The sequence below is a fragment of the Fonsecaea erecta genome, assembly GCF_001651985.1.
Source record: "Fonsecaea erecta strain CBS 125763 chromosome Unknown Scaff3, whole genome shotgun sequence".
Classification (NCBI taxonomy): Eukaryota; Fungi; Ascomycota; class Eurotiomycetes; order Chaetothyriales; family Herpotrichiellaceae; genus Fonsecaea; species Fonsecaea erecta.
Window position 1 is genome coordinate 423824 of NW_017387246.1, and position 20592 is coordinate 444415.

General features: G+C 53.5%; 9 protein-coding genes across 9 annotated transcripts; 5 read left to right on the forward strand and 4 right to left on the reverse strand.

Annotated features, from left to right (window-relative positions):
- Window positions 1–671: 671 nt before the first annotated feature.
- AYL99_03409 (5-aminolevulinate synthase, mitochondrial) lies at window positions 672–2558 on the forward strand (the record flags this gene model as incomplete). The annotated part of the gene is made up of 2 exons (XM_018834925.1): window positions 672–993; window positions 1045–2558. The coding sequence occupies 2 exons, from the start codon at window positions 672–674 to the stop codon at window positions 2556–2558; spliced, it is 1836 nt and encodes a 611-aa protein (XP_018694575.1).
- Window positions 2559–3138: 580 nt separating this feature from the next.
- AYL99_03410 (hypothetical protein) lies at window positions 3139–4610 on the reverse strand (the record flags this gene model as incomplete). The annotated part of the gene is made up of 2 exons (XM_018834926.1): window positions 3139–4430; window positions 4487–4610. The coding sequence occupies 2 exons, from the start codon at window positions 4608–4610 to the stop codon at window positions 3139–3141; spliced, it is 1416 nt and encodes a 471-aa protein (XP_018694576.1).
- A 1411-nt stretch (window positions 4611–6021) lies between these two features.
- On the reverse strand, window positions 6022–7514 carry AYL99_03411 (hypothetical protein; the record flags this gene model as incomplete). Its single annotated transcript, XM_018834927.1, has 3 exons — window positions 6022–7085; window positions 7150–7336; window positions 7401–7514. 3 exons carry the CDS (start codon window positions 7512–7514, stop codon window positions 6022–6024), a joined length of 1365 nt encoding a protein of 454 aa, XP_018694577.1.
- Window positions 7515–8241: 727 nt separating this feature from the next.
- AYL99_03412 (hypothetical protein) lies at window positions 8242–10350 on the reverse strand (the record flags this gene model as incomplete). The annotated part of the gene is made up of 1 exon (XM_018834928.1): window positions 8242–10350. One exon carries the CDS (start codon window positions 10348–10350, stop codon window positions 8242–8244), a length of 2109 nt encoding a protein of 702 aa, XP_018694578.1.
- A 1355-nt stretch (window positions 10351–11705) lies between these two features.
- AYL99_03413 (hypothetical protein) lies at window positions 11706–12649 on the forward strand (the record flags this gene model as incomplete). The annotated part of the gene is made up of 3 exons (XM_018834929.1): window positions 11706–11974; window positions 12028–12061; window positions 12122–12649. The coding sequence occupies 3 exons, from the start codon at window positions 11706–11708 to the stop codon at window positions 12647–12649; spliced, it is 831 nt and encodes a 276-aa protein (XP_018694579.1).
- A 919-nt stretch (window positions 12650–13568) lies between these two features.
- On the forward strand, window positions 13569–13970 carry AYL99_03414 (hypothetical protein; the record flags this gene model as incomplete). Its single annotated transcript, XM_018834930.1, has 1 exon — window positions 13569–13970. One exon carries the CDS (start codon window positions 13569–13571, stop codon window positions 13968–13970), a length of 402 nt encoding a protein of 133 aa, XP_018694580.1.
- Window positions 13971–14510: 540 nt separating this feature from the next.
- Window positions 14511–15972, forward strand: AYL99_03415 (hypothetical protein; the record flags this gene model as incomplete). Its single annotated transcript, XM_018834931.1, has 5 exons — window positions 14511–14643; window positions 14697–14717; window positions 14773–14834; window positions 14892–15242; window positions 15358–15972. 5 exons carry the CDS (start codon window positions 14511–14513, stop codon window positions 15970–15972), a joined length of 1182 nt encoding a protein of 393 aa, XP_018694581.1.
- Window positions 15973–16461: 489 nt separating this feature from the next.
- AYL99_03416 (hypothetical protein) lies at window positions 16462–17308 on the reverse strand (the record flags this gene model as incomplete). The annotated part of the gene is made up of 2 exons (XM_018834932.1): window positions 16462–17174; window positions 17245–17308. The coding sequence occupies 2 exons, from the start codon at window positions 17306–17308 to the stop codon at window positions 16462–16464; spliced, it is 777 nt and encodes a 258-aa protein (XP_018694582.1).
- Window positions 17309–17709: 401 nt separating this feature from the next.
- On the forward strand, window positions 17710–19058 carry AYL99_03417 (hypothetical protein; the record flags this gene model as incomplete). Its single annotated transcript, XM_018834933.1, has 2 exons — window positions 17710–18904; window positions 18964–19058. The coding sequence occupies 2 exons, from the start codon at window positions 17710–17712 to the stop codon at window positions 19056–19058; spliced, it is 1290 nt and encodes a 429-aa protein (XP_018694583.1).
- Window positions 19059–20592: the final 1534 nt, after the last annotated feature.

The following is a 20592-nucleotide window of genomic DNA, read 5'->3' on the forward strand; positions in this document are numbered from 1 at the left end:
GAGGACCGCAAGGCGTTTCTTCGGACTGAGGCTCATTTCATTCTCCCACAGGTCCTTGGCAGGTATTTGAGAGATGTGTCTGAGGAGGCAGATGACGTTCCAACCTCATTAAACCTCTTTTACTTCCTGAACACTATTTGCAGATCCTTTTCGTGTTGCAGCCCTTTCCTTTGCACATGTCTTCCGTTGCATAGCAACAGACGTTATATTGTGCGTGTGAGCGTGACACGATGCCTCCGATGTGATCCGAAGACCATGTATTCGGCATGTCATGGCTGCCGACGTTGCAGAAGAAAGAGCAGGAGAGAGCCGATTCCGCGGGGACGAGTCAAGATCCGTGCCTGTGCCTGGACCTGGCAGTTTGTCTCGGTAGAAAGATTCCGCTGACAGAAATGGCAGGATGGCCGAAAGCGGCAATAAAGGGCGAGAGTGGTGCTAATGCGGGGCCTGTGATTGGCTTGGTGAGACTGGTGCGCCCCCCTGGCAAACCCTGCCGCAGCTCCCGCTTGCACCCCATATTCTTACTATTTTCATCCACCCAAGTACACACTAATACCGAGCAAATATTACTCCATCCTCCTGCTTGTCCTTCACTTCTTCTCCCACTTTCCATCCATCCCAACCTACTCCCTACACCCCTCGATCCTCCTCCTTGCCTTACGAATTCAACAATGGAGGCTCTGCTGCACCAATCCAAGGGCGTCTGTCCCTTCCTGAAGAAAACCTCTCCCGCGACCCTGCGCTCTTTGTCTACCTCGACCCGCCAGTCCCCAGGTGGCGGCACCATCACCAACTTGCAGTTCATTGCCCGACGATGCCCGGTCATGAACAAGGCTCTGGCCGTCCAGAGCGCTCGCATCAATACTCGTCGCAGCTATGGCAATGTCGCTGGCGGTGCCGGCGTGGTCAAGTCTTTGCTCGAGAAAAAACTGCACACCTCAGCTGAAAAGAAAGCCAGCGTGGACACCCACATGTTCCGGCCTCCTCAGCCAGGTAAGCACGACCTGTCAACCTTGGATGTCCTTCATACTGACCAGTCTCCAGCTCCGCCTCCTCAAACCGTCAAGAACGCTTCGCTCAAACCCGACACCTATGCTGGCCCCCGCCCCAATGCGCCGCCTGCCCCACGTTTCGACTATGAAGCCTTCTACAACAACGAGCTCGACAAGAAGCACAAGGACAAATCATACCGCTACTTCAACAACATCAACCGTCTTGCCAAGGAATTCCCCCGTGCTCACATGGCCGCAAAAGACGACCGTGTCACTGTGTGGTGCTCCAACGACTACCTCGGCATGGGTCGTAACAAGCACGTCCTGAAGACCATGCACGAAACGCTTGACATGTACGGAGCTGGCGCCGGAGGAACTAGAAATATCTCTGGCCACAACAAGCATGCTGTGGAACTCGAAAAGACACTCGCTGATCTCCACGGCAAAGAAGGCGCTCTGGTTTTCTCGTCTTGCTACGTCGCCAATGATGCCACTTTGGCGACCCTGGGCAGCAAATTGCCCGACTGCGTGATTCTGAGTGACAGCATGAACCACGCATCCATGATCCAAGGCATCCGTCACTCCGGTGCAAAGAAAATGGTCTTCAAGCACAACGATCTGGTTGATTTGGAGGCGAAGCTCGCGAGCCTCCCGCCCGAGCAACCAAAAATCATTGCTTTTGAATCCGTCTATAGTATGTGTGGTTCCATTGCGCCCATTGAGGCCATCTGCGATCTAGCGGATAAATACGGCGCCATCACATTCCTGGATGAAGTCCACGCTGTTGGAATGTATGGGCCACGGGGTGCTGGTGTCGCTGAACACCTTGATTTCGACGTCTACGCCAACCCCAATAGAACCCGAGAATCCCAGAAAGGGTCTGTCATGGATCGAATCGACATCATCACGGGAACTCTAGGTAAAGCATATGGCTGTGTGGGTGGATACATCGCCGGCTCTGCTTCCTTGGTCGATACTATCCGTTCTCTTGCCCCGGGATTCATTTTCACCACGTCTCTTCCACCCGCGACCATGGCCGGAGCCCGTGCAGCGATCGAGTATCAATCGATCTACCAAGGAGATCGTCGCCTGCAGCAACTTCACACCCGGGCCCTGAAGGAGGATCTCACCGCAAGGGGCATCCCGGTGATTCCCAATCCCTCGCACATTGTTCCGCTCTTAGTTGGTGACGCCGAGACCGCAAAGAAAGCCTCTGATATGCTGCTCACCGACTACGACATCTATGTACAATCTATCAATTACCCAACCGTTCCCAGGGGTGAGGAGAGACTCCGCATCACCCCCACGCCAGGACATACTCCTGAGCTGCGCGCCGAGCTCGTCGACGCGCTCGAGAATGTCTGGAACCGCTTGAACATCAAACGTGTCAAGGACTGGGAGGCCCAGGGCGGGTTTGTAGGCGTGGGCGTCAAGGATGCCGAGCCCGTGCTGTCCTTGTGGACCGATGCGCAGCTCGAGAGGGCTGCGCAGTCTCTTGTCGCCCAGCCTCTGATTGAGGAGGCCGCCGAGGAAAGAGTCCTGCCTATTGCGGCTGCTGCGGCTTGAGCTTTCTCTGACAGACAAGTGCTCGCCGTATGAGTTGGTGAATGTGGCATGACATGAGCAGAACAGGATGACAAGAGGTGGCGTGTGTGTGTGTGTGAATGTGAAGATGCAGAAAAGGAGGCACGAACTCGTTTTGATATTCGAAAGTCTTTGCCCTCTTCCCTCCTCTGGACTGGATTGGGAGCAAATGTCCGGCTCTTCAGCCTATTATATACCTTCCCGGCCACCATGCTCAGCTATATGGCTGTGCTTGTGCCCGATGATGACGTAGGAAAATCTACAATCGCCATATGAAGTGGCCATTTGGGACTTTTCTACACCAATGCTTCTGTTTCAACGCTCTTCTTTGATCGTTTTCCTTTCGACGTATCGTTCATCATGGATCTCCTTGAACCCGTTGTGCGCCTAAGCTATCTTACTTTTGATTTCTTCCACTCATAGAGCATGTCGGCTCTGCTCTGCTCTGCTGTGCTCTACTGCGAAGTGCAATATGTATGCAACGAAGTCATTCAATTTTTCATTTCGATTCTCCTCTCTGTTAAATTCGCCCCGTCTCGTACCGCGGGCGTCGCCAGAGTCCCTACCTCCGAGCTGGGCGTCCGGTACTGATCCGGGGGAATTCAACGGGGAACCTCAACTTCGCGAACTTGGGCTTGGGCGGCTTGACGGGGCTGCCGGTGGTCTGCTGCTGCTGCTGCTGGCGACTAGAGACCTTGTCCCACCCGTAGCGCTGGAGCTCGGCGTCGGTCATGGACTCCATCTTGCAGCCCAGTTCGCGGTACAGCTTGTGGACCTCGGCGTGCGGCATGGCCAGGTCGAGCGTGATGTCGCTCGGCTCGGTGAAGAGCATCTTGGGGGTGTCTCCCGGCGTGAAGTTCGGGGGGGGGATGTGCAGCGTCAGCGCCAGGATGGTAGCCGTGAGCAGCGTCTTGTTGAAGGTGCTGGCCGTGCGCGTGGGGAAGAAGTGCGCCATCAGCTTCCCCTTGAACGCGGTCGACAGGGCCGAGTCCGACGTGGTCCCGGGGGGCCACTGCTCCGGCGGCGCGATGCGTCGTTGGCGCGGCAGGTGCGAGACGTACTTGTGGATCTCCACCAAGAGCTGAATATACCGCAGGATCTGCAGCTTGAGCAAGATGTCTTGGTTGTCGGGCTGCTTGAGGTGCCGTTGCGTCAGGTAGCCGATCCGGGTCGCCACGAAGCGTAGGTGCGTCGACACGGATTTCTTGTTCTTCGCACACTCTCGCCAGTAGGCGATGGGCATCTGGGAGAGGGTCGTGCGGTACGGACCCGGAAAGACGAGCGAGGAGAGGTCGTACACCAGGGTGATGTCGGTTGTGTCCAGGTTGGCTTGTGGGAGGGGTTTGTTGGCGCGAGAAGCGGCGCCGGCGTCGAGCACGACGTCCGGGTCATCCTCCTCCCTGATCGAGGACAGGACGGCGTTGGAGACAGCGTCGTCCCTGTTCTCTCCATCCCGGGCTAGTAGACGGTTCTCGGCCGACGAGGCCACGGCTCTCTTTGACTTTTTGGTCCCGAACGCCTGCGTGAGTGCCGCGCGAGACGGAGTCGCCGCTGGCTTCGTTTCTGCATCGTCTTCCCCGTCATCGCCCTCTTTGTCTAACTGGCGCACCGTGCTTCTCACCGTCATCTGTCTGGCTTCCACCACCTTGAGCTTATTCGAAGCCGGGTCGAAGACAGCAATATAGTGCTTGACATGCTGTTCGCCGCCGTTGGTCGTACTGCTCTCGGTCGCAACATAGTCAATCGTAGGGTGGTCAGAGGACTGGAGGAGCAGGCTGGACCTCCCAGACAACTCCTTTTTCGAGTACACGTCGAAGCTGAGGTTTGAGGGAAGTGTCACACCGGGCGAGGAAGCTGGCGTCCTATAGTCAGCCCAGCAACGAAAACTGGAGGAAGACGTGAATGCGTACCGACCACAGGTTTGGCGACGGCTGGGCCGCTCAAATGAGTGACTTTGATGGTGCTTGTTTGAGGCTTCTTGGCCGGCCGTTCGCTCTCGAGGGAGCTCGCCTTTCTCTTCTTCTTCTCCGCCATATCTGCGTAATGTGTCAGGCACAAGAAATATGGCTCGATCCTGTGATGCGGTCGACAAGGAAGTTTCTCCAACTTTGCAACGAAAACGTCCAAAAAATTTGTGGATTGAAGGCAACTTAACCGAAGTTCTAGGCAAGCTAGCGCCGCCAATTTGGGAGCTTTAAACTGTGAGCAACGACGGCGATATCACAAGTACGAAGCTATCTCGACTTTCTTTCAATTGCATAGTTTAAGGGTATTTTTAAAATACCCTCAGGCGAAGTAAAAGGGCCTGACCCGTACAACCTTGCAATTGCTCAAAATATGTCCTGGGCGAGATCCCGATGCCTTAGCCGACCGAAGTTTGCAGCTCCTTGAGGTGGACACGCTGGAAGGAGGTTTAAAGCTGCCTTCAGAACTATACAGGAAGAAAGCCGGTGAGGGTTTCTCTGCCTGGAAAGATCGGCATGTTTAATTGTGTGCATATTCTCGTTCTCTCCAAATATCCTCATATCCGGATGGGCCGGGATGGCCCACAAATTCCTGGAAGCTTTCTTGTGTCTGATACCGCCATCATACATCTAGAGGTAGTTGCAAGTACTCTTGGACACACCCGAGCAAGCCATTCAGGAAATCCTTTGCAGCTGTCTTCCCAGTAACCAGCCAGGAGCTCCTGACAGACGCCATTCGCAGCTTCGTTATCGAGTCAAGTCTCCATGGACATCAATCTTCCTTAAACCACTTCTGGACAAAGCGATTATAATCCCTTCCATCAACTGTTGGATGGACTCGGGGAGGGAAAGCCACCCATTCCCTCACAGAACGTGTGGCGGGTATATTCCGACACATAACAAAGTCCGTATACCCGTTTTGGCCCTGTGCTTGACAAGCAGCCTTCAGCTCTGATCGAGACGTGACCACGACCTGCCGGAAGCAAGACTTCCGCAGTCATCACAAGCAGGAATTTGATATTAACATGAACTGGGTGGGTGCGTGGTGCGCTCTTTCAGGTTGCTGGTGGTATCGGAACACGTATAACACGCCTATATCGTGTGCCTTCCAGTCCAGGAGAGGTATCACACCGTCCCCTCTCTGCAGGCGAGGCGGCCGTTCACACGAAGGTGAAGCTCGCAATTGTTAGCCCCATGCAGATACTTGATGCACCGATCTCGGCCATCTCTCTTCCCGTTTCCAAGTGAAGACGAACAAGCCGAGCTGGGGCTGCTAAGAGAGGACGTCTTTTCGCTGTGTGCAGCTTCGGAATCTTCCAGGTTGCGTGTTGAGTTTGATGGATGGAGCCTTCTTTTGACTAATCGAACCGGAGCCTGAAGACTCATTGTCGCGATGGTTCACGCCGGCAAGCGACCCGAGATTACTCAACGGGCCTAATGCTGACAAACATCGTCTGAGTGGCATGGAGGTTAGACGACCTTCAACCCAGCTCTTCATCTGTTCCTGTGAGGCATTGGTAGAGGTAAACGGTCATTTTTAATCTGAGGTTGTCATCAGTGACCCTGAAAAGCTTTAGCGCAGAGACAGCATCAGCCAGAAAATCGATGTAGTTCTTCAGCATCACCTGCCTGTCACTCATACTGGTGTACACGTCAAAGCACGCCTTGACGACGACCCAAAAGAATCCTTCGCCGGTCAGCATCCAGGTGCCCGCCTTGTCTTTGGTGGCACTATTCATGAACAAGCGGTACAAGTTGTTGAAGAGTGTGGTCTGGGACTTTTGATCATGCCGCAGCTTCCAGAAGGCTGACACCAGGAGAAAGAGCGAAATGAAGTGCGATGACTTCTGGGAATAAAGTCGTTGTTCCCATGCGTCAACGCGCAGGTACGGCGCGATGACGCTGAAAACGAGCAAGCGTCGGGTTTGCTCGGGTAGGGATCCTCGCAGGGACAGGAACAATACTTGAGGTCGTGCGAAATGATGAGACGCCGTGAAAATCAGCTCCATCGGATCAACCGTATTCTCGCCTTTCACAATGGTCAGGAGGAGATCCATCGCTTGGTCTTCGAACTCCTCGGAGAAGACCAAGGCATCCGGCAAAGGCTCACAGATCAGGTATGGCATCAAGTTGCTCATCTGGTGAAATGGGCGTGGCGAAGCCGCAACCTGCCGCCTGAGGCCTCCCCCGGCCCTCAGGACTGCTTCGTAGGCTTTCAGATGTACATTCGAGGCTTGCGGGCCTGCAATACGCGACTCGACAATGATGGCCATGATGAGGCCGTTGACGAAGTCATCCGTGACCTTTTCTTTCGAGAAGTTGTCGAGATATTTCTGGAGCGAGACGTACGCAGCAGCCTTCCGCCGAAACAATGACGGCGGTTCCGGGGCGCCCCTGTAGCGGGTAAGCAACGCCTCTGCCGAAATGACCATCCATTCCAACGTGTACGAGGACGTCAACGCCGCCACAAAACTGACATCTCGGACAGGACTGAAGGCTGGATTGCGATTGGTCCCATAGATGGCGCCAGAAATCGTGGTAAGGTCTATCTGTCCTGTTAGCTTTCTGCCCTTCTCTTCAGGGAAATGGCAGCGGCCGAATCAACAGACAGAAATGAAGGAGTCGACGACTCTCTGCGGGCACGTCGGCCGCGAACCTGCAGAAGGGGTCCAGAACCGCATCGATCTCCCGGATTGGCGGAGACCGCCATCTGGCCTGCACCGACCCAGGCGGCTTGTCGTGGGGATTCGATCCTGCCATTTTGGGGCTCCCTTTCTCGGCTTGAGGGCGTGATTTCTACAAACGTTGGGTGGCGTGGTCAGACACACCTCTCGTAAAACAAGGGAATTGCCGCCCTCACCTGCACAGTCCGCGAGGGTGCAGCCGTTGCACGCCAGATCTTAATATGCTTCCGGAAGACAAGCGGCGATTTCGGCCGTCGCTTGGGTTTCAGGCTATCCACGGAGCAAGCCATTATTTGAGACTCGAATCCTCCCAAGTGAATCAGCGATGCAGGATAGAGGATAGAACGCCTCCTCGTGTTTTCCTTAGAGCGGGAAACAGCACGAAAAGACTGCCAGTAAGCAGAACCGGAGTAAGCGTTGGTCGGACTTGACACACGGGACTAATGAGAGTGCGTACGTGACAAGCACGTGACAAGCCACTGCAGCCACCGCAGCCACCGGTGCGGCTTAGTTATCATTGACTCAGCAAAGCGCCCATATTTACCCGAGAACAGAAAGTGCCGAGTACCGGAACAGGAAAGGTCAGATATTAATATCTATCGCCATTGCGCCGAGGACACTGTCCTAGTCACCTCGAGCCTGCAAGGGCAGGGGGCTCCTTCAACTAGACGGAAGATTGACACTCAGTCCTGCCCTCCATCAAACTTGGGTATCCCACTTCAATAAGTGCACCACCATGGTAGCGATGCACAACCGGGAGAGAAAGGACCCTTTGAGAGGCACAGTATGTACAGAGGCATCCCACAGCAGACGTTATAAGGCAGAACACTACTAGAGGATCCTGGAGAAACGCACTCTCACAAGCCTCAGGAGGCTCTGCTCCTCATTCAAGCTTTCCGTCTTTCGTTTCGGCACTCCAGGAAGACAGCAACTCAGTCCCAATTAACGACGGGGTCGTTCGAAGGGTCAGGTAGATATGAGGGTGGTCATATGTATTGCCGTCTGCTGTCCCTACCACTATTGAACTAATCCACGCTGGCTAGCGTTGTGCCCGTGCCTGATGCTCTTGCGAATCTCTGTATGCGCAGCATTATATCCCGCCTCGAACTGATATCGATATCCTTCCTCTTCTGCCAGAAGTCGCCGACAAAAGCTCAAGTGTTGGATCTCACCCTCAGCAATGATCCGAAGTGCATCGCTACAGGTCCGGCCCAGGACGTCAGAAGAGCTCACCTGAGCATGAAACTCGGCAAATGCCAGGGCCATACCCACGAGAATAGCTTTGTTGTCTTCAGGTCTTCTGGACAGCTCAAGCATCATTGATGAGAAACGTAACGGCCACGTCTCAAGAACTTGAGCGAGAGAAGACATGGGCGAAAGCCCTGCAGATTGCATCATGGCTAGTCCTATGCTGGCCAAGCTATAGGTTGTGTCTCTCTCAGCCGCTGCATTTGTTGAGGAGATACCATGTTCGAGGTCGTCACGGAACCCGTTCTGTACTCGCAGTACTTTAAGCACGCTCAATGCCAGTGCCGTGGTGGTTTTCGTTGGGATCGATATGAAACCCTCCAGCAAGCTGCAAGCTGCAAACCAAAGGGGCAAGATCCTCTCATAGACAAGGCAATCATTAGAAAATATTTCGGCCGACAATATCACATCTGGTTCAAGGTAAGCTTGCCCGGACAAAAGCCATTGTGCCTCATCCCGAAGAGTTGCTCTTTTCACATCATGCTTCGGTGACAGGTTGTCAATCCACTCTCTCAAAACCCGACATTCGTTCACTGTGAATGAACCGAACATCTTGCCTCCCAGAGAAATGACCTGGATGAATCCGCTCCGATGACTGTCACCTGGATATATCCACTGCTCTGTGCGAGTGAAAGCCTCCAAGAAATCAACCCGCCAACTAGGAGAGTCCCACCTTTCAGGTTCCAACCATTCCCCGATCAGGCGGCCTTTGACACGTGCAGGGCTGTTGCAATGGACCTTCCTGGAAGCTCGGACTTTGCTGGTCAACAGATCGATTATCTTTAATTCCTGCTCCCTTGGGAGGAAAGTGTCTGTGGGAACGTCCAGTTTGGTGGAGAACTGCGACAAGCAAAATCCGCTTTGTATACGCTTCCAACAGCGTCCAGCCGCTGCCTCTCCTTCGACTTCACGAATATGATCCATAAACTTGCACACTGCGCGGAATGCAATAGCCGAATGTCCAGAGTCCGTGTTGTCAATGCAGACATGCAGGAAGAAGTAGGTTGGATCGAGGCCAACTTCCTTCAACTCCTTGGTAGCTTTCAGCGTCTCCAACGTTACAAGCTCAAAATGCAGATTAAATCCCAGAATCTCGGGAATGTAATCTTCGGGGAAGAGGGAGATGGTCAACTGTGCGAGCGCAGAGTTCCAGATGGACATGTCGTCGGTCAAGATTTTGGAATGGATGAAGTCTTCATGGTCGGCGTCGGGAAACTTGGAGTCGACGCTCCGAAGCAACTCTTTGAAGACGTGAACATGGTTCTTGGCCAAATCACCATCACCCAGCTCTTCTGAGAGGATTTGCCAGAGGTCCTTGAGAACAGGGTGAAGTGTGAAGGGCATCAGGCTAAGACGTAGATGTCCCAGCCACGCCCCGTCGATGAGCTTCACTGGGCTTATCTTTTTGATCCACTGGGCAGCTTCGTCCGCGGTTTGGAATAACTCTCGCGGGCGTCCAGCTTTCCTCGCGAGGATATAACTCTCCCACTCATCCTGGATCTCGGTATTTGTCACCTCCAAAAAGCTCCGTAATCCTTCATTCGAGAAGTTCTGTAGGCAAAGAATGCTGCCGTTCGCCTTTCCGGTTCTGTTTTGTCTCCAGAGCTGGAGAGCCAAAATGCTCGTGTGGGCGAGAAGCGAATCCAAGCACTGACGTGCTAAGTCTCGGGCACCGGGAAGCTCTTCGAGATTTTGTAATTGATGATACAGTCGCTTCGTAGCTCGTAAGGCTAGGGCGTGCGATACCGCGAAGTCTTTCGACGGTTTCGGGTATTGTTTGACATGGTGGACTGGATTTTGTGCAAGGTAATAGAGGAAACCGAACAGTGTCAATACGATACCAATTCCCAGCTTCCACAGATGTGTGGACGGTTCCATCTGCTACCTGACGAGCAGATTATACCATATAGACGTTCCTGAGACAAAGAGGAGGTCTAAGGTTTGCTGAAGACGATGGATAGCCAACCATGCTCTGTAAAGGTCTTTCTAGATTCGACTCACCTTCGCCAGATCCGAGGTTGAGCCTCAATTTCGTTGCGTTCCCCATCTCAAGCCGCCTCCCGGTCCTCGCATTTCGAAATCCATCACACCTGCAAGTCGCTGCATGAGGCTGTGCGTCACCCCTGTCCTTGAAGTTTTTTACCGAGTCGACCATGGCTATCCACGGGTACCACGTCAGTTTAATTGGCCCCATCAAGTGTAACGGAGGGGCCATGTTCGTGTAACAAGGCGTTGGTGCAAAGTGAAGAAAGGTTCGCAGGACAGAGGCGTGTTGTGTAGCCATGCGCGGAGAGAAACCGTCACGGATATAATATACTTCATTGACTTGCCCACATCGGTTAGATTCACCTTTGCAACATCTATCCTGGGAATAGATCACATTGATCGGTGGATCCTCCCCATTACTGTTCGCACCAACTACCCCAGAATCTCTGGTATGGGATGATTGGCCTTTCACACAAATTCTAACCTTGACTGCATCTGATGCAGTCCCTTCGTCCGAGAATATCATGCCTCTTCTGCAGATCTCAACAAGGGCTAGAGACTCCCACTCAGAACTGATAAGCCTTGGGCAGCAATCGACAGCAGATGCTGAGGCTACGAGCAACCTGAACACAGAGCATGCCGACAGGGATATCTCTGTGCAACGTCTCTACCGCCTCACTAATGCTGTACGCGTGCTCCTCGAGTGAGAGGTGGCCTCGTGTTCTGATTTTCACATGCCCTTCCAGCTGGGCCTGGAACGAGCGAAAAAGAAATTCGCATCGATATACTGCAGCTCTAAAGCGCTAATAGACCTCAGGGCCGCTCAAGCCAGGAGTCGAGGACGATATCATCGCTACACGGCATGCCACCATTTTTACATACCAGAGAGACACGACATCCCTTTAGTTGACGTCTTCAATTGGGCTGTTCTTCCATGCATCTGCCTCCGGCCCATCTAGGCATGATTGCAATGTGTCATGTATGGAACACCCGGCTCTCCAGGACAGAGTAATCTGCAGGATCTAGTCAAAAGTGAAGTGACAGGAATCTATTGGATGCCTCAAAACAATCTTTGTTGGCTCCTCGAACAACCATCTGTTTAGTGACAACCAGTACGAAGTCATCCAGAAAAGTCGGGCGATTTCTCAAATTTCTTACGTTCCTTTCAGTTTTCAAAACCATTCTATATTGAGTGACCCATCTTTTGGCATTGCCGCCGAGAAAAGTCTCCCATCTCAGGTTTCAGAATGAGTGAGGAACCGGCCAGGATTTCCAAATTTGAGGTCATTGACCTGGTCGGCTTGCGTCTACACGAGTCGACTGAGGTGGAGAAATTGCTCAAGGCTGCTCGTTTGTCTGGTTTCTTCTACCTGGACCTTCAGAATGATGCCGCTGGGAGCCAAATTGTTTCCATGTTGCCAGACATCTACCGCATCTCAGACCAGTTCTTTCACCAGTCAAGCGAGGAGAAAATGAAATTCTACAGAGCTGGGCAGAATCCATCGCAAGATCGCGGGTAAGTCCCAAATAGTGGCTTTTATCGTAGCAAGGGCTAACTGACCTATTTAGCTATAAACAAAGCAGCTGCGATGAAACCTTTGAGGTAGCTGAGCCGACACCTCCCACCCTCTTCTCAGAATTTTGCTGATGATCAACTTTCCAGATGGCGTACGACGAACTTCTCCAAAACACTTGTCCGCTCCCTAAAGTGATGGAGGAGAACGTTGAACTTGTGGAGTTGTTTTCGAGGCTCTGTCACTCCACGTGCCTTACGGTATTGTCATGCCTCTCTGACGGTCTTGGACTGCACGACGGCCAAACACTGGAATCAAAACATGTCGAAGGAGAAGCCAGCGACTCGGGTTTAAAGCTCATATCAGAGCCTACACTGGACAAATTAAGCCAGGTTGGAGATAACGTGCACACCGACAGTGGCACGCTGACAATGTTGTTTTATGAACGATGGGGCCTCGAAGCGGAGCAGCCTGGTGGTGGTGACTGGACATTCCCACCGCCTATGCCGAGGCACGCCCTCTTCAATGTCGCAGACTCGTTGCAGCGATTGTCACAGAATCGGCTTCATTCGCCTAGGCATCGTGTGACTCAGACCGGAGATGGGGCAGGCGAGCGGTATTACATTTCCTATTTCCTCCGACCCGAGCATGCCGTGCGTGATATGTGGAGGAAATAGTGAGGTTCGAACCACGGTTGTCGTGGCCTGCTGGCGCGGCGAGTCTCTCTCATGGACGAATCAAACACATACTCTCCCTTCTGCATGGCCTCAAGCCGCACCCCTTTTCTAAAACCTGAAGAGCACATGCTTGACTGCGAATATGTCCCAAGCGACGTCTCACGACATGGTAACAGAGTTCTTGCCGGGGAGTTACCACTGTCATTACAACCCTTGGCGTTCTTGGCTATCACACTCCGCACCAATCGACTGTCGCCGTGTACGCCCAACTGCCCCGCTGTTTCTCTCCACACCTTCATAAGTACCGTAGATGCATCTCCGGCTGTCTTGACTCTTCTTCTCCCTGTGCAACGAAATCACTCCTAGGGCACATGTCATATGCATCCAGCTCCATTTGAAGGGCTCCCAGTACCAACAATGCATCAGCAGCGCTTATGACCGGCTGTCAACGCTCAAGCACCGTGACACGACCATGCCACAACACAACAACGACACATCACTTCAGCCTGGGATTTCGCTTTTCCTCCAACTACCGAGAGAGATACGGAACGTGATCTACTCTCACGCACTCTGTTCTCGGAGCCGGGGCTCTGTGGATGTCTATGCTACCCCTCGAGACTGTCAGCATTGCTGCCCAATGCGAGTCATGCTGTGTAACCACCAAATGCACCGCGAGGTTCGAGAGATGTTGTGCAGCCGCGAACTTTGTTTTTCTGCCATCTATGACACGGGGCGCCTCGAGTGCAATGTATCGTGCTTTCACGGGGTGGACTTCGCCAAAACCGCCCTCCGATTCGACATCAATCCTTTCCAGTACCCTGAATCCATCGCCGACCTCTGGGATGGCTTGGTTTCGCTGTGCAAGTCTCTGGGCAGAGCAGCTCGCATACCTTGTGTAAACATACGCTGCGACGGTACCATGCCGCGTATGACGCCGCCTCTGCATGTCAATGAAGATGACCTTGACAGAGGCCCACTGAACTGCGTCCTCTTGCTGCAGCCATTCAACCTGTTGCCGGTCGCTTCCAAAGCAAATATTGTCATTGTCGGCGGGCCCCTGAATGATCTCTGGTGGAACAGTGCATTCCTTCAGAGATGGGCTGAACAGTATGCTCGGCAACTGGAGACATGGACACCGCGTCGAATCAAACATGTCAAAGCTATTCCACAGCACCGGCGGCTATTGAAGGAAAGAGGATCCATCGTGTGGGATCTTGTTCCCTATGGAAAGCTTTGTCGAGCCATCATGGAGGACTTCAGCAATACCTCCCTGGACGTTGATGGTGAGATGCCGACAACTCAGAGGTTGGCAGACCCATAGGACCCGTCCACGGATGGACAGAGGCCGAATCTTCGTTCTTTCAGGGTAACTTCTTCTCTCTAGCATTTATGGGGTGTCTCCAATTCTGTTACACTACACATGGTCCATCTGGGCCGAGAAGCAGCCTCCACGTCACATGGTTATTCATTTCACGACATGTGCGCTCGGACGCGATGCAGATGCTTGCCTACGGAAAGGCACCAAATCACTATGAATTACACTGACCAGCATTCCACCCACAAAGCTTCTACGCCTCTTTGCTCCACGGAGATGGTGTATCAACTGCAGGAGTTACACACTTTTCAGGCCCCTGTCATTTGAGCCCGCGGTGTAAGCAACTTTGTTAGGTCGCCCTTTGCAGACGGGTTGCGACCAGCCAGGGCTGCTCCTGACGACGCAGATATCGGGTAAAAGTGTACGCAGAAAACCTCTTCAAAACAAACAACTCATCAACTCTGCATGCAAAACTGGCAGACTCTGGTTCACTGACTCACTCCCTTTCAACAGCCTCTCTCGGCCTTGCCTTCCACAGCCCCGAACATGGCAAGCCGCCGTAAACTCGATGAAAACTTCCAATTGATCACCAGAAGAATACCCGAGGAGAACATCTATGGTGCTGATTTACTCCATGCCGCTCTTGCAAGAGAGGGTAAAAGGCCAGTTGGGCTATGGGGTCAGTATGTCGGGCTCACTCAGCCTAATAGAGGTTCTGATTGAGGATCACAGTCACATCGCCGACAGGGAAGCGTGAGTTGAAGCAACATCAATCGCGACGAGCGGGTGGCTGAGACGAATGTTCAAGCACACATCGGATATCTCATTCCACTTCTGAAATTCGCAGATTTCTTGTCGGCTGGGGCTGAGGTGAGAGTTCTCTTGCGGCCCCTTTTGACCGATGCCTGGCTCTGACGGAAACACCAGATCATCGTGGTCCTCCTTGACGTCTACTCTTTCCTTGACAATGTCAAGTACCCCATGGAACAAGTCATCCAACGCATGCACTACTATCGATTCACCGTCGAGGCGGCGCTGGAAGCCCTGGGGATCCCGTCCACGAACATCAAGTTTGTCACCGAATCCTCGTATCAGACGAACGCCCGTTTCTTCTTCGACCAGTGCAGGCTGTGCACTCTGGTGCCCCAGCAGGCGGTCAAGGACGCCTGGGACCGCAGCTACAACCCGGACATGCTGGCGCCGATGCTCTGCCCGGGCCTGCAGACGCTGGCGGAGGAGCACTTGGACGTTGATTTCCAGTTCGGAGGAACGGACCAGGTACATGAAAATGATTCAATTCCTCCCCCTCCCCCCTTCTTCACCTCCTTCGAAAATATCCACAATTCTTGAAGCGCTGATGAATCAATCCAACGGCTGATTTGTTCACAACAAGCGCGGCATCTTCGAGTTCGCCGAACGCTTCCTGCCCCAGCTCGGATACCGAAACCGCACACACCTCATGAACCCCATGCTGCCGAACCTGTTCGGCGACAAGATGTCGTCCTCGCATCCGCCCCACACCAAGATCATGTTCCTCGACGACGTCGACACCGTCAACCAAAAGGTGCGGGCCGGGTACTTCTCGAGCAGGGAAAGATCCAAGAACGGCGTCCTGGCGACCCTGAGAGACGTCCTGATCCCCTTCAGCCAGCTGCTGATGGAGCGCTCGGCGGTGGAGGCTATTCTTTCTTCAGAGCACGGCAAAGGCCCAACTGGCAAGAGTGATGGCAGTGGCGGTGTAAAACTGTCTGAGCCCTTCTGGACCCCCTCCGCCCCCGAGGGGACCGTCTTCACCTTCAGCTCCGGCAACAAGGGTGACGGGCACCGCCACTACAGCTCCTTCGAGCAGATCGCGACGGACCTGCACGACCAGACACTGTCCGAGGACGACATCATCGTCGCCGTGAGCGCCGCGCTCAACCAGATCCTCGCCCCCGTCCGCGCCGCGTATCACGCCAGTCCGGCGTGGCAGGCCGCAGACCGACACGGGTATCCGGTCGACGCGTGAGCGACTCGACCCAGCCCAGGAGAGCTGGGGATAGGAAGGAAGGAAGAAAGGAAGGAAGTTATGTAGTGTCACGAGTAGTTTTTCCCTCCCTCTTTCATTCTGCCCGATGCAATGCGGGAGAACCGACGAACAAGGAATTTGTTGAAGTCAATGAAATGCATACTCGCTGTTGCGCTCCATGCAGTTTGAATTGCACCCACATCGAAATCTCAGATCTCTCAGAAAACGGCCGAAGCGTACAAATGCTGTTCCAACCCTCTACCTTCTACTCTGCTCCAGTACTAGAAAGCGGTAGCATGCGTTCCTACTGACTGACGCAAGGGACAGAGCTGTCTTGGATACAAGTGTAGTAGACCAGTAATATTCTTGCTCTCTGTGGGGTTCTCACTACCGAATGAGTATGATTGCTAGCCTCGCTGCTGCAACGCCCGGCGACGGTGGTGTCGTTCTCAGCAACACCATTCTTTTACCTCAGAGGGCCTGCAACTCTCAGGGCAGCCGAGCAGCATTCAACGCGTACCCCTCGGCCCTCGCATTGGCCTCTGCAACGTAGTCTGCGATGTACTTAGGCAGTTCGTCGACCTTGTTGTCGGCGGCTGGAATCGGTTCGTAAAACTTCTCCACCACGGGCACGACTCCCACCCAGGTCTTCCCTGTCACGTCCTCCCGTGTAGTGTCCTTCGGCTCGTCATGCGGCCCACCCTCTCTCGACTTGCCACTGGCTGCGGTGATTCTGACTCTGAGGATTCTCGTGGACTGCATCTCTGCGCTGTCCGGTGGAACGCGAGAATTCTTCCATCTGTCGGGGACGACCGAGTTCGTGATCAGCTCCATGGCCCACAGTTTCTCTTCCGTTGTCTCCACAATCCTGGCATAGCCGTGCAGAATGGCACTCCGATAGTTGTAGCTGTGGGCGTTGGGCGTGAGGGCGAGAACAAGTCCGTCGACCTTGGTAGCTGCGATGGTGACAGGCAAACCCTGGGGTGAAGAGGTGGCCAGCCTCATGACGCGGGAACTGACGTAGCCGTGCAGGTAGCAATCCAGGGGCTCGTCGAGTCCAGCGCTCGGATAGTCGTAGGAACCCATGGTCCCGATCATGGGCAGCACGGCCGGGAATGGATCCTCGGCGTCAGGAGCAAAGGAGACATGGAGCACCGAGCTTTCGTTGACGATGGAGTGAATAGCCTTGACATCGTACGTGGCTGTGTAGCCGACAATGAATCAGCCGGCCGTCAGTGCACAGTCTGCCATGACAACATGGCTTTTGCTCACCTCTGGCGTTATAGCGATTGACCGTGGTGCTCTTGGTCTTGGGATAGGCGAGTGGTTCCGACATCTTCGGGGGGGCCACGACTGGGGAGCAGAGAGAGATACAGAATGAGTCCGGCACGGCAGGATGTTGGCAGTGTTCAGTTCATTTCATTCTGGACGAGCGAGATCTGCCGCAGCTTGGTCGAAATTTAAGGCCCTGGGCAGGAATGGGCAGGAATGGGTGACACATGGCTTGGCAAGTCTGTGTAACGTTGTGAAAAGACATTCTTCCTGAACGGGCTTAGCGGTAACGGGGACTGGGATCATGAGGGTTGCAAAGCAACGACACTGGGAAACAAGAACTCAACAACCTTGTTGTATAGTCTGTGCGTCGACTCAATCAACAATCCTGCCTCAAACAGCCCCTCCTGGACCCACCGAAAGCCTGTCAAGTCCCGACTAGGGCTGGTCTCGAGCACAACAAACATGGTAGAGCATACCGACCCGGCACGCTCAAGAGTGTCGACGCTCATCGCTCAGCATATTCCGAACCTGGACCAGTACCAAGCTTTGTACCAGTTCCTTCATGCCAACCCCGAGCTTTCACTGCGCGAAAAGGATACTGCAGAGGTCGTGGCAGCCCACCTGAGACAGTTGGAAGGGTTTGATGTCCGCACGGGCATCGGCGGGTATGGAGTGGTCGGCGTCCTCAGGAACGGGCCAGGCAAGACTGTGCTTTTGCGGGCAGAGCTGGACGCCCTGCCCGTTCAAGAGCGCACTGGTCTGGAATTTGCGAGTTCCCGAACTGCCGTGGATGAGAATGATTCCGTCACATATGTTATGCATGCATGTGGCCATGACTTGCACATGGCGTCCCTACTCGCCGCATCAGAATTTCTGCATAGGAGCCGCCAGGCTTGGAGTGGTACTGTCATCGCCTTGTTTCAACCCAACGAAGAACAAGGTGCTGGTGCGCAGGCTATGGTCGATGATGGCCTGTTTGTAGAGACCGGACATTGTATCCCGATACCCGACGTGGCTTTGGGCGGCCATGTGATGCCTATGAGAACAGGAACGATCAAGACACGTAGTGGATTGATGGGCAGTGCCGCCGATAGTTTTTTGGTGACTCTTTATGGCCGTGGTGGCCATGGGAGTCGCCCACACCACGCCGTCGACCCTGTGGTGATGGCGAGCAGCACAGTAATGAAGCTTCAGACGATCGTAAGCCGCCAGACCGACCCACGAGAAACTGTCGTGGTCACGGTCGGGTCGCTGCATGCAGGGTCTGCGGCGAATGTCATCAGTGATGAGGCTGAACTCCAAATCAACATCCGAACATTCAGCTCCGAAACCAGGCAGAAAGTGATAGAGGCGGTCAAGCGCATTGTCGACGCCGAGTGCAGAGCCTTTGGCAGCCCAAAGCCACCGCTCATCAAGCACATTGGATCATTTCCGCTGCTCTATAACGATGAAGCCGCCACTGACATCGTTTCGCGAGCGATGACGGACCACTTTGGAGCCAATTTCGGCACAGACGCAACAATCTCCACCGGGAGCGAAGATTTCGCCAACCTAACATCCCCTCTGTCAATCCCAAGCGTCTTCTGGAACTATGGCGGAATCGATGCCCGGCTGTGGGACGATGCAGTGCGCGACGGAAAGGTGGAAGACATTCCTGGTACCTTCAGTTTATCCTCCTGGTGCAGGCCCTTTGGACGTTTCTAACGTGAACACTAGGAAATCACAGTGCCTTCTTCGCGCCCGTGATACAACCCACGTTGTCGGTTGGGATCGAGGCATATGCCGCAGCAGCACTAGCATTTCTGCTATAATTTGTGAACTGCTGGGATATCCGGGAGAGGTTGCTCGAAACCCATCTGGTTTTAACATAGCTCCGCTGGGGAACACGCCGGAGTGGATAGCTTCATGTCGCCATTGCTATCCACTGGTTTCATTTCCAGGGAAACGTATCTCGATCCCGTTGTTAAGGCAATTTGTCAAATGCTCTTTGGCGAAGAGTGTCCCCATCATACGGTCAGGATGGCCGTGTCGAGCAAGAGTTCGTTGGTCTGGTAGCTGGGTAGCATTGTGTTGTAACTTCAGGAGCTCGATAGCTCGAAACCTTGCATTCTCGATTGACAGCGAAATAAAAGATATCGCAGCTCTGGGACGTCTCACCTGAATCTGTGTACTTCTCGAGGGGGTGCGTCAGGAGAAAGCCTTCGAACTACTCGGTAGAGAACCAGCTAATGAGCCGGATTGCCAAATATTCTTACCGACCTCATGTGGGGACGCTCTGCACACAACGGGATTGGGATTTCGTCACTCCGCACAGATCGAGCTATCGAACGTTGTATAATGACTGCTTTGCAACCTCCTAAAGGGTGCCAGGGTGAGCTTGCTAAAACAAACGCAAGCTGTCGTGGTGCAGCCAGTCAAATTAACCAGGGCTTTCGAGTTGGTGGACAAGCAGCCATTTTCGCAAGCAGTATGCTTCCTGCTGGCGAAATCAGTCCTACCTCACCGTCAATGATCGAATGCAGATTTTGAATTTACCAGTCCTGGCCATTCTCCTATGCACAGACTACATGAAAGCGCCCCAAAAACGAATGACACTGGGTATAGAGAAATGCACATTCAGAGCTCAATTGATCGTATTGACTATCTAAGTCCTGACTTGAGTGCCACTGCATGTCACGACACTGGACGACCTTTTGTTAGGTGAAAAGCTCTGCTTTGTGGGAGACGTAGAGCCATAGGACACATGCGCTTTGTCCGAGGTGTCCTGAGTACCAACACCTCTCTGCTGTATTCCCGGCATCATAAGCAACCCGCCATAAAGCTCCATTGAAATTTGACCATCTCCTACTCCTCTTACGTGAACATCACATACGTGAAAGTCCGACAGTTTGCAAGGCCGATTCTTCCATGAAAACCACAGGTGACAGAAACGCTTCGTAATTGACTGCGGTCGAGGGGGCTAGTTGGTGCCGAAATGCGACGTCGAGAGAAAACTAGCGACTGGTTGAAGATCCGTTGACATTGGTCGAGAGAGGAGACGCGATGGAGCAGTTGACGCGATTACTTGCTGTAGGCAACCGTTAGAAGATGACCATCTGTGTGGGCGACTTGAGCATTGAGAAACATACCTGCGGGCCCTGGTCTTTCTCCTCTTACGCTTAAGGCGACGAACACGCTTCTTTCTCCACTTGGCTCTCATCTTCGCTCAATTGAGACTGCTGAACTGTCAGTATGTGCTCCTCATGTCTTTGTTCTGCTCGGCGAACTTGGGGGAGCAACGTACAGATTGGTTTCGACGATGAGGTTGCTAGATGAGATGAAGGAGCGGGAAACAACAGAGAGCAA